Consider the following 12,178-nt stretch of genomic DNA (forward strand, 5'->3'; position numbering starts at 1 on the left):
TGCATTCATAACGTTTTTTTTTGCTCAGCGACACTACTTGGATTTATTATTTATTATACATTAAATGGCAACTCCGTTTCATGAAAGACAGTGTTAAGATGCCGTTCTTTTATCCCACATGGATGCTGTGAGGATAAACGAGATAAAAAAGAGACCAAGAAAGTGATTATTGTGAGAATGAATAAATGACCGCTTCTAAAAGTGTCTGAGGCATTCTTTTTGCCCAGTAGGCCTACCTTTTGTTTTATTTGCTAATGTAAGCTATTTTTAGAGATAAATATAATGTATAAAACTATACATTATAATAATAATAATGTAAAAATTATTTATATTACTTCATATTATCAATACGCCTGATAACCTTTTTATATTAAAGATAAATGCTCTGATATTGATTTTTACAATGTGTTTACACTACATTATTTGAATTTAACAAGCTTTTTACAATGTTTGCATTGTTTACATCGCTCTACTTAAATTAAATCTAAATACCCAAAATCAGAAATGACAACAGATTGTTAAGATTTAATTAATGTCAATTTTAATGTTATTTATTTTATCATCCTTTAGTCGCTGGTTTATCAGATGTTAACACAGCGGAATGAAGCAAAAAACAGAAATGTGCGCACATCTAGAAAATTTCAATGGCAGGTGCTCGATCAAAAACAAACGACCCTCCACTTACTTGACAGATGTATTTTTATTTTAGGTGATTTGTATAATGTGTTTTATGTTTGGTAAAATAACTTGTAACTGCATCTTTGGTGATTTTTTAACTAATTGCAATGTCTTGTCCCAATAGGTGGATTTAGAGGTTTTTGGAAAAAAAGCACAAGTGGATTTAGCTGGTTTTGATGCAAGAAAAAAATATATCTTGTTAAAAACCAAAGAATTGTGAAAAAGGGACATTTTTGAAAAAAAGTGATTTTATTTACTAGCTAATAACCTTATTATTATCTATAAAATGAAACTTCTGAACATAATTAGCGAAACCTGATAGAAAATGCTCATTTACAAGAAAAGAGGTCTGGATTTAGAGGGTTTTGCATCTGAACTCTTCAAATTTTCTTAATTAGCTGGTGTTTTTTGTAATTGCATACACTTTCTTAAATTGCAGCGCATTAAACTCTGTCTGCCACCATAAAAAACTCTTCATTTTGTCATATTATTTCTTCTGCACAGTATGAAATAATATGAATTTCTAATTCATGCTGACTTTAATGTGAACAAGTCTTTGAAAACAGAATAGGCCACTAACTTATTACAGGCATCAGTCAAGACATTGGTTAAAAAACGAGGCAAACTTTGGTTTCATCTTCATATGTTTATTATTTACTCACTATTTAAAACTCGTACATGTCAGTAAATACTCTAGTCAGTTCACAACTGCCAAGGAGACAAGACAGCACAGCAATAGAGCTATTATTGATGATCAAAGCTACAGTGCTAATGTGGCTAAATGCTAATGTGGTGGTTGTGTGTTTGTTAGTCCTGGATACAGCAGGACAGGAAGAGTTCGGAGCCATGAGAGAACAATACATGAGGACAGGGGAGGGTTTCCTTCTGGTCTTCTCTGTCACCGACCGGGGAAGGTGAGCAAACGTTCCACTCAAGCCTTTCTCTCTCAACTTTCTCTCCTTCTTCCCCTTTCCCTCCACACAGCCTGTCTCAGTTTCACTTTCATTCTGTTTCTGGCTTGCCATTTTTAATTTACATCAAACCACCTCCCTTCTCTCAGTCACATCGCCATCTGCATCTGTAAAATTAGAGATGATGCTAAATTACACCTCAGGGTTTTGTCTGCAGTTACAGTAAATACAGTAGATCTCACACACATTGCAGAGCAGTGTGTATTTGGTCGTTTTGGGAGTGTTTGTGCCCTCTCGGTCTGTCCCAGTTTGTGTTTATGCTGTAAACAGACGTTCCTTCCTCCGTTTACATTACGGATGGCACAGACCTCTTGGAGCACACTCTCCAGAGTCCATGACAAGCATTTCCTCCTGAATGACATTTAAACGGCTCCAACTGTTAGAATCAACAGAGAGCTCATATCAGTGTCCTTTTCTCCCTAGTTTACACACGCACAGACACACACACACACACACACACACACACACACACACACACACACACACACACACACACACACACACACTCTCTCTCTCTCTCTCTCTCTCTCTCTCTCTCTCTCTCTCTCTCTCTCTCTCTCTCTCTCTCTCTCTCTCTCTCTCTCTCTCTCTCTCTCTCTCTCTCTCTCTCTCTCTCTCTCTATGATGGCTTTCAGTCATCTGACAGCATTACTGGAAAGTTTATAGTAACGGCATGAGAACTGAGTGACCTTGTGTCATCTTGTGTACTGTGATGCTGTTCTGTGGGCCAGAACAGAAAGAGAGTGAGACACAAAGTCATGCCAATAGAGTCCTATTGAATTGAATTGAATAAAAAAAGCGAATTAAATAAATTGAATTCAGTTAAATAAAAAAAAAACTTTTTAAAATGTAAAAATATATATGTACATTTTTAAATGTTAAAAAAATAAAAAAAATAAAAATAAAAAAATACATTCAATATTAAAAATGTGATTTTAATAAAAAATAAATTCAAAAATTAATTTAATGTAATTTAATTTAATAAAAATGAAACCATAAAAACATAAAAAAAACTTTTTTTAATTACAAAAATAAAATTAATTAAGTTTTTTATTAAATAAATTGAAATTTTAACAAATAAACTGAATAAAAAATAAAAAATATTATTATTAAATAAGTAGTTTTTGCTTAAAATATTTAATTATTTTATCTAAAATTCAAGTTTTTTAAAATAAATGAGGAACACAGGTCTTCATGATTAAAATAAACTTTAAACTTTAACTTCAAGGTTAAATTTTGTAAAGTAAACTGAGGCTCTTTAAATAATAATAAATGACAATTATTAAATTGTTATTTGGATTATTTTATATTTTATTGGAGAATTACAATTTTTATCCATGTTTTTTTAAACCATATACCTGTGACAAAGGGTATATAACAATGATATAACAATTATATTAATATTCACATATAAATATTCACAAATAAATGAATAATAATAATAATAATAATTTATCTTTATATATATATATATATATATATATATATATATATTAAGATAAGTTATTATTATTAATTTATTTGTGAATGTATTTATTTATTTGGAACATTATTTGTGTATTTGTTCAATTATTTATTCATTTTTAATGGCTATGCATCACCTTGTTTTCCTCAGTTTTGAAGAGATCTACAAGTTTCAACGGCAGATCTTGAGAGTGAAGGACCGAGATGAATTTCCCATGATTCTAGTGGGTAACAAAGCTGATCTTGAGCAACAGAGACAAGTGAGTGACTTGAATCACATATAGTGTCATTTCAGAGAACAACACTGAATCAGTAATATGTACATTTCAACACTCTTTATCTACATTGAAATCATATACTGACTTGGTAATTTATTGTATCTGTTGCAGAGTTTTAGTCTTTAGAATTTCTGCTGTAAAATGACACATTACTGCATTGTAAAATGACACATTACAGTACTATACATACATACAATGTTGCTGTTAAGATGCAATTAAGTGTGGATGAAATTCAGTCCTGAAAAATCAATGAGGAGTGCTGAAAGAGAGAAAAATATCAGTGTGTCTGAGAGGGAGAGAGCTTGTAATAAAACATATGAGGTTACTGGGTACATCGTGCCATTGAAGGACAGTCAGATTGTGTTACACTGCCACCTAGTGATAGAAGGGAGAACATCAGCCTGTGCCAGTTTACGGCATTAAAGGGACAGTTCACCCCAAAATTATTGTTTACTCTCCATCAAGTAGTTCCAAACTTTTCTTTCTTTACAGGAGAAGATATCTTAAAGCAAACGTAAAACCTGTAACCATTGACTTCAATAGTAGGAAAAACAAATACTATAGGTCAATGGCTTTAAAACATTCTTTAAAATATCTTCCTTTGTGTTTGCCAAGAAACAAACACAATCAAGTTTGAGAAAAGTGCAGGGTGAATAATTGATGACAGAATTAAAAATTTAATAAACTGATCCTTATTTTGATTTTTTTTACTTCATGATATATTTGACATACAATGTAATCGTTTAGCCAATTCGAAACAGAAAGCTAAATATATATATAAAAGGAAAAAGATTTTAATGGAGGATAACTATTTTGTTCAGGTGACCCAAGAGGAAGGACAGCAGCTCGCTCGACAACTCAAAGTCACATACATGGAGGCCTCAGCTAAAATCCGGATGAATGTAGACCAAGCTTTCCACGAACTGGTTCGAGTCATTAGGTAAGTGCGAGAAAGCGTGTGTGTAAATGCTTTTATATCCCGGTGGGGTCTTAAAGCTGAGTGCACAAGTTTTTTCTGGGGACTCCCCCACCAGGATGGCAAACCTGTGTTTGTGTTTGTTTGTGTCTGTGTGTAAAAAAGTGGTGTGTTTTCACCAGATGGTGGCAGCACACTAACAGCAGTATTTAGAATGGAATAGTGCTAGCACACTGCATATTGCTAGCTTTAAAAATTCTTGCAGTTATTTGTGTGAACTGATCATATTGCAAATGTACAAAATGTGTAAAGCAGTTCCCTAGAACCAGGACTTAAATTTTGAAAGAATAATCACTAGTAGTTTGCAGAATAAACAATATGTTTACAAGTATATGATTTTAATTCAACCTGTTTTTACTGTAGTAAATGTAGTATTTCGACTAATTTGTTGTTTGAGCTTTAAAGTCACCATGAAATTAATGTTAGCTCTTTTCGTTTTATTTATTTACATTTATATATTTGTATCTGTGCGTTTCATTAAGTTGTAAAGATAATTTGCCCTCTTAATCTTTTATTAAATACCGTAACCTTCCCTCTGCCTCGAAATGACTTTTCTTCCTTCTGGTCACATGGAATGCCTTTCAGGAGGGGCTATTAGTCCTTTAGGGCAGGACTGTCAGTGCATCTCATTTCTGCCCTGCTTTCGTTCTGTCATCAGTTTTCCTTTATTTGTTAGCAACGCCCATCTTCCAACGAGCCAATCCGTTCCCAGTAGACGATATCATGCACCGCCTTACATTTCTTACACATTTCAAGTTTGTTTCAACTGGATGTACGTCACAATATGGGAAAAAAAAGAACTATCTTAATTTCCATTTCATGGCAACTTTAACTTACTATTTGAACATTAATTGTTTAATTTTTTAATAAATTAGGTTGCGGAACGGTGGCTCAGTGGTTAGCACTGTCGCCTCACAGCATGACAGTCGCCTCACAGTCGCTGGTTTGAGTCCCATCTGGGCCAGTTAGCATTTCTGTGTGGAGTTTGCATGTTCTACCTGTGTTTGCATGCCACCAGGTGCTCCGGTTTAACCCACAGTCCAAAGACATGTGCAATAGGTGAATTAGGTAAACACAATTGGCCGTAGTTTGTGAATGCGAGAGTGTGTGGGTGTTTCCCAGTACAGGGTTGCAGCTGGAAGGGCATCCGCTGTGTAAACCATATGACGGAATAGTTGGTGGTTCATTCCACTGTGGCAACCCCTGATAAATTAAAGGAATATTATCCAAATGAAAGAATGAATGATTAACTTGAAAGAAATAAATTTGTCAGCTAGATGTCTCCTACTGTATGAGCATCAGATCTTCATTTAACTTGAGAATGAGAGAGTATTTATACTGACTGTCTTTCACTCTCTCTCTCTATTTTACAGGAAGTTCCAAGAGCAGGAGTGTCCACCTTCACCAGAGCCTACGCGCAAAGAAAAGGACAAGAGCGGCTGCCACTGCGTGATCTTCTGATTGGCCGCTAATAGTTGGCAATCACCCAGCTGCTGTCACCGGCCCCTCCCCCCCACACACCCTGCCTTCTGACATCACGTCCTGTGCGGATCAGTTCGCTGCCTTTCTACATGTGCATGTCTTCAAATCAGCAGTCGCTCTCATAGCCTTATCAGGGGCCTTTGTGCCTCCAGGACTTCACTACTAGAAGAACCAAACTGACAAAATCTTGACCGAACTCACCATTCTACCTTCAACTAGAGTACTGACATCAACGTGACCTAGAATATGGTAATCGTGCCCCAACACTAAACATCGCTTCTTACAAAAACACACACACACGCACACACACACACACATACGATTCCTTTTTTTTTTTGTATTTTGAAGGATTTTTTTTCCTCTTGCCTTGTGACATTTGTACTCTTGCTGCGATTTAAAGGATTAAACGAAACACCGTTGGGATTGCGGATGACTACTTTTAGTCACCGGTCTTTTAGAGATGACGTTCTGAAGCTTTGTTTGTGTGTGTGTGTGTTGTGCCATATCTGTTTTTACTTGCGTATGTTAAGCAGCGATTGTACATAAGTGAAAATTCGTGTGAGTTGAGACCACCTTTATAGTGTGTGCGCGAGTTTGACCAGCTTGTTTTGACATGCGTTAAAATGGTAATGTATACTCGCAGAAATGTACATATATAGATAGCCTCTAACATGATGCCAACTTTGTCAGTAGTGAAGTCGTTTTTAATTTTTTTTTCTTGTTTTATTTCTCGAGATGTCTTTTTTGGTCTGCTTTTTTGCATTGTAAGGCTTCTTGGCGGGTATGGATTTGATTATTTTAAGGGATAGTTCGACTAAAGAATGAAAATTGAAACTCTCATGTAGGCACAGGACGTCAACATGATGTCATATTGACGTTGTACCCCAATTTCGTGGGGATGTTGGACTTTGTTTTGAAATGAAAATCAGGTTGACGTCAGAACCCAATGTCAGGCCTACATCAATATCCTACGTCGAACCTAAAGTCAACCAAATATCAACGTCTACTCATGTTACACCTTGACGTTGTGTGGACATTACCAGTATGACATCTATCAGACGTTGGATTTTGGTCACTTTCCAACACAACCTAAAATCAACCAAATATCAATGTAAATTGATGTCATTAATGGATGTCAAAATAATGTTGTACTTAGACGCTGGCTAGACATTTAATTTTGGTTTACCAGACATCATGACCTAAATCGAACCTTTTATTAACATCTTATGATGTTGTGTACCTGCTGGGATTGTTCCAAACCAAAATATTTGTCTCTGAAACACACATGCAACCTTTTTTAAAAGATACTGGGTAGTTTGCGTACAATCTATAGTCGTTACTTACAAATGTATTTTTATCCGTGATAAAAATGTTTTCAGTTTTCCTGAAATTCAGAAGGATGCATCACAATTATTTTACATGATATTTACATGGCCATTTTGAATATTCAAAACTAAACAATACAACATACTGTACCTTCTTTTAGAAAGATAAATTTAATTGTAATCTTATGTATATTAAAAAAAATTACAAGTACAATATTTTAAAATCCTAATTTATCCAGAGGTTTTCTGCCAAAATAAAAGATCCATGGTTTAAAAGGAAAGTTCACAGAAAATGTCATTTCTACCATCATTTACTCACCCTTAGATCCCAATCCTTAAGTTTCTCAACCTAAAGGTGAGTAAACAGTGTCAGAATTCAAATCTTTGGGTGAACTATCCTTTAATGCTTGAAAACAAAATATAAAAAGTATAATGTAGTAATAATAATAATAACATTAATTTTTTAATTAATATTTATTACTATTTTTAGTCATTTTTAATACGGAAAACTACTGTTCCTTTAATAATACTAAGAAACATTGTCATTTTTTATAATTATTAAAATATCAAGAATATTATACTATCGTTTTAAATAGAGAGAGAGTGTGTGTTTGTGTGTATGTACAGTATATGTACAGGAGTTGGCCAATGAAACTGAAAGCCTGGTTTTAGACCACAATAATTCATTAGTATGGTGTAGGTCCTGCACATTGGCCAGAGGGATTTAGAGTCGTTCTTTTTGCAGAATAGTGGCCAGATCACCACATAATTCTGGTGGAGGAAACGTTTCCTGACTCACTCCTTCAAAACACCCCAAAGTGGCTCAATAATATTTAAATCTGGTAACTGTGGAGGCCATTCACTTTCATGTTCATCAAACCACAAAGTTTTGCTGTGTGAATCAGTACATTATCATCCTGATACATGGCACTGCCTTCAGGATATAATGTTTAAACTATTGGTTGCACTTGGTCCTCTAGAGTCGTTCGGTTGTCCTTGACGTGCCCGTTTAGCAATAGCATTGGGTCTAGGGAAGGGCATGATATTGCAGCCTAAAACATCACTGATCCACCCCATGCTTCACTATGGGCATGCAGCAGTCTGGGGTTTACGCTTCTTTGGGGTTTCTCCATAATTCTCCATAACTCTCCCGGATGTGGTAAAGACAGTTAATTATTATTATTATTATTATTATTATTATTATTATTATTATTATTATTATTATTATTATTATTATTATTTTACTTTTTTGCTGAATGGAAATGTATAGTGTCTAATGTAGTTTTAAGGCCGACTGTAAAAATAAAATTCACACAAAAGTCATGCAGGTTTGGAATGACATGACAATTTTCATCTTTTTGGTTGAGCTGTCCCTTTAACTTCTATGATTGTGAAATGTATTGTACATGTAGCCAGATTGTTCAAGTTTTCTTGACTCTCAGCTCAGATTTCTACAGACTCTCTCCAGACTCAGGTTCCTCTATATACAGTGTTTTCACAATGTTCGGACGACGTTCGCTCAGTTGTGCACAATAGCCTGTCTGTTCTCTACTAAGTACCCCACGAGAAGTTGTGTGTTTTTCTGGCTTTGCATTTTCATTTTACTTTTGCTGTGATTTTTCTTTTTAAAAGTTGGTTTGGAAAAGCATTTAAGTGACTGAATCAGTGTAGAGACTTGGTTTCAAGGGGACGGTTCAACTGCTGACATCACAGGCATCCTTTAAACATCGTTTCATGTACATAATCAGAAAAAAATAAGCCTTTTTTAAAATATATCACACACAAGAGAGAATTCATACACCATATACACACATTCCCTCAAGACTGGCCTTTTTCGGTTTGACATCTCTGTGACGTTCACATTTAAATCTGGTATTTGTCATCTGATAATTCATATACCATGGGTTCATATCACTATTGCATCGTCACACTTTATTCTCATCTTTCTGTTTTATTTCTAGCGTGCATTTCTGTATGAGGGATACAAATAAACTCTTTTAGTTTTGGTGTTTTATCATCATGTAATATAAGAAAAAAAGATGGAAGTGATCTTTTGAATGGACATGATTAAATGTTTTTACTATATACTTTTATACATTATTTTCTTATCAGACTAGTTAATGAGTATTTTTATATGTTTGTAAGTGAAGAAAAAAATGCTTTCGTGGCACAACTGTGTATATGTAAAGAGGAGTATTTAATTATCTCGGTTTGTTTTTAACTGAAAAAAGGCCAATGTATGTGGAACTGTGGCTTTTTTGGTGAACAGAAGCCGATAAACCATCCAACTAGCCGTCCACCTCATAGTGTATGACATAGAATAAACCGATGAACTCAGGTTCATATCCTACACAACCTTGTTCGTTATACCAGTAAACGGCAAAATGGATGATGATGAAAGCGAGTAAGAACAGAAGTGCATGACTCTTCCTCGTCCCAGAGTCTGTGTACATCCAAACCATACTGTGTTTTACTTGTTTAACACATCTTTCCTTCCCCTTGTATAGCCTCTGGTGCTATAATAAATTCTATGATTTATCTGTGATACATTATTTTTGCTTTTCCTTCCTGAGGAAACACGAAATGCGAAATCTTCATAAACATGTTCTTTATTTGTTTCTTACACTTTGTTTTTAGGAAAGGCTAGGTTTGTTTTGCTCCTCTGAAAAACTGTATTTAAAAATGACGGGTACATTTTACAAGTAATTTTAAGGAATTGGCTAGCCATGCATTTAATAAAAGTAACATTCCACTGTTTTATTTTTGAGAATACATCTCCAGGTTTGGTAGAGACAATTGTAGCTTAGCATAAATCATTGAATCAGATTAGACCATTAGCATCTAGTTCAAAATCTGGAAAAAAAGAGTTTTGATAGTCTTAAATTTGTTGATCTTAGTATACGATGTAACTACAAAAGAAGCAAGCTTTAAATGGGATTTTTTTTGGAACGAGATGCTAATGGTCTAATCTGATTCAATAATTTATGCTAAGCTAAGCTAAAAGTGCTTCCGCCAAACATGGAGATTGGCTGGATGGATTAAGAAATGGTAAAACTGAACTGTTGACCTCTGGGGAACCTTTAAAATTTCCAAAATCAAAAGTGGTGTTCCTATATGCTTAATTTTTGAAGGAGAAGACGTAATAAATAAAATGTAATTCCATATAAATGTTTTTATGCAGTGTACTAATGAAGCTTATGCTTTCACTCTATCAATTGAACAGCATTAATTTGATGTATTACAGCACTATATGTACAGAATGTGCACTTTTTCAGTAGCGCTAGTGAAAATATACCTACTGTAGCAATTTGTTCTCATAATTTGTCATACATTATTTTACAAAGACGTTTCTGAAACAAGTTTTAATAGGTTATTATTTAATAGGTTATTATCTGTAGTGACTGCAGTAATTTTTAGGAAACCTTGGGATGGTTTTTACACTGGTGTCCAAGAGGTCTCAAATGTGCTCTAGGTTAAGAAAATGACCCCCACTATTTTCACAGATTTGACAACATGCGCATCAACACATGCAAATACAGAAACGCACTGCAAATAGAGCAGAACACAATGGAAATCTGTCAAGGAACCCCAAAAAAGTGAAGAAGCTGGCTGCTTCCGGTTTAGTCAGCGTGTAGTCGGTGACCAGAGAGGTGAGCTTTGGTTTATTTTAAGATCTTGATCGTATGTGGTTTCTTGTTGTTTGTATATTTCTAGTTCTGAGAGTAAAGGCCCATTCACACCAAGCATGATGTTTATAAATATATAACGCTAAATATATTTGTGTCCATGCTGGCAAATGACAAAAAAAATCCAAGTCCAAAGGCATGTGGTATAGGTGCATTGAGTAGGCTAAATTGTCTGTAGTTTATGAGTGTGTACTGTATGAATGTTTCCCAGTGATGGGTTGCAGCTGGGAGGGCATCCGCTGTGTAAAACTTATGCTGGATAAGTTGGTGGTTCATTCTGCTGTAGCGACCCCGGATTAATAAAGGGACTAAGCCGAAAAGAAAACGAATGAATGAAATCCAGTTTACCAGAGCCTTAAATGGAACCAACAGTGTAACCTACTGGTATAGCAAAGAACAACAGGTAGGCAAAATACCAGTGGTCACAAACAGCTATTGTTTGCTTTAATGGTAAGAAACAGAAACACTGCAATCAACAAACATTTTTTTAGTTTGTTCTAATACAATACTGCTTTTATATTGTTTTGTTCATTAGATGTGACATGCCTCATATACGCTTCAAATACAAAGGAATTCATATATCAGTAGTAACCATTAAGTTTGTGATAATTTACTTAAAAAAATTTTAATTGCTTAAAAAAAAAATCACAACTGAATCCACCCTTCTGATGGGATCAGGATAATCCTGTTTTTTTTTTTTTTTTGATCAACTAGATTCCAATCTGAGTTTAAAGTTTTTAATAACCCAAAGGGCAGGTTTGATCCAAACCAAATGTAAGATTGGATTACATGGTCTGATCTTAATTCAAAATCCCTCTGTTACTTTTGAAAAACCCATTTCCAAGATTTGATCCAATCCGTGATGCAAAATTCCACTGGATTACTTTTGAAAAACTGGGCCCTGGTCACATGGAATGCCTTTTGGGCGGGGCTATTGGTGCATCTCATTTCTACCCTACTTTCATCAATTCTTCAAACGTCCTCCATTTTGTTAGCAACGCCCATCTTACAACAATCCAGTTGGTTTCCAAAAAATTAAATCTTGCACCACCCTACTTTTTCCTTTTAGGATCAGTTTAGTTGGATGTACATCACAATGTGTACATATTGTTTTATTAGACAGCAATTTAACTTTTGAAAATCATATCTCCCAAAAAAACAGCTTTCATTTGAGAAATATCGCTAAGTTACGAAGTATGCCATTCATCTCAGATGCAGAAAAGCTAGTTCATGCTTTTATGACTTCTAGGCTGGATTACTGTAATGCTCTGTTTGCTGCTTACCCAGCATCCTCTATTAATAAACTCCATTTTGTGCA

At 34.8% G+C, this 12,178-nt stretch overlaps 1 protein-coding gene across 1 annotated transcript in view; it reads left to right on the forward strand.

The window, feature by feature from the left end:
* The window catches only part of rras2 (RAS related 2), a 62,960-nt gene extending 53,234 nt beyond the window's left edge, over positions 1-9,726 (forward strand). The window contains exons 3-6 of the mRNA XM_056461466.1: positions 1,490-1,592; positions 3,265-3,373; positions 4,213-4,331; positions 5,741-9,726. Coding sequence (XP_056317441.1) covers positions 1,490-1,592; positions 3,265-3,373; positions 4,213-4,331; positions 5,741-5,828 — 419 coding nt within the window. The 3' untranslated portion in view covers positions 5,829-9,726. The remainder of the gene's footprint in view (positions 1-1,489; positions 1,593-3,264; positions 3,374-4,212; positions 4,332-5,740) is intronic.
* Positions 9,727-12,178: the final 2,452 nt, after the last annotated feature.

Source organism: Danio aesculapii, chromosome 7 (assembly GCF_903798145.1).
Source record: "Danio aesculapii chromosome 7, fDanAes4.1, whole genome shotgun sequence".
Lineage (NCBI taxonomy): Eukaryota > Metazoa > Chordata > Actinopteri > Cypriniformes > Danionidae > Danio > Danio aesculapii.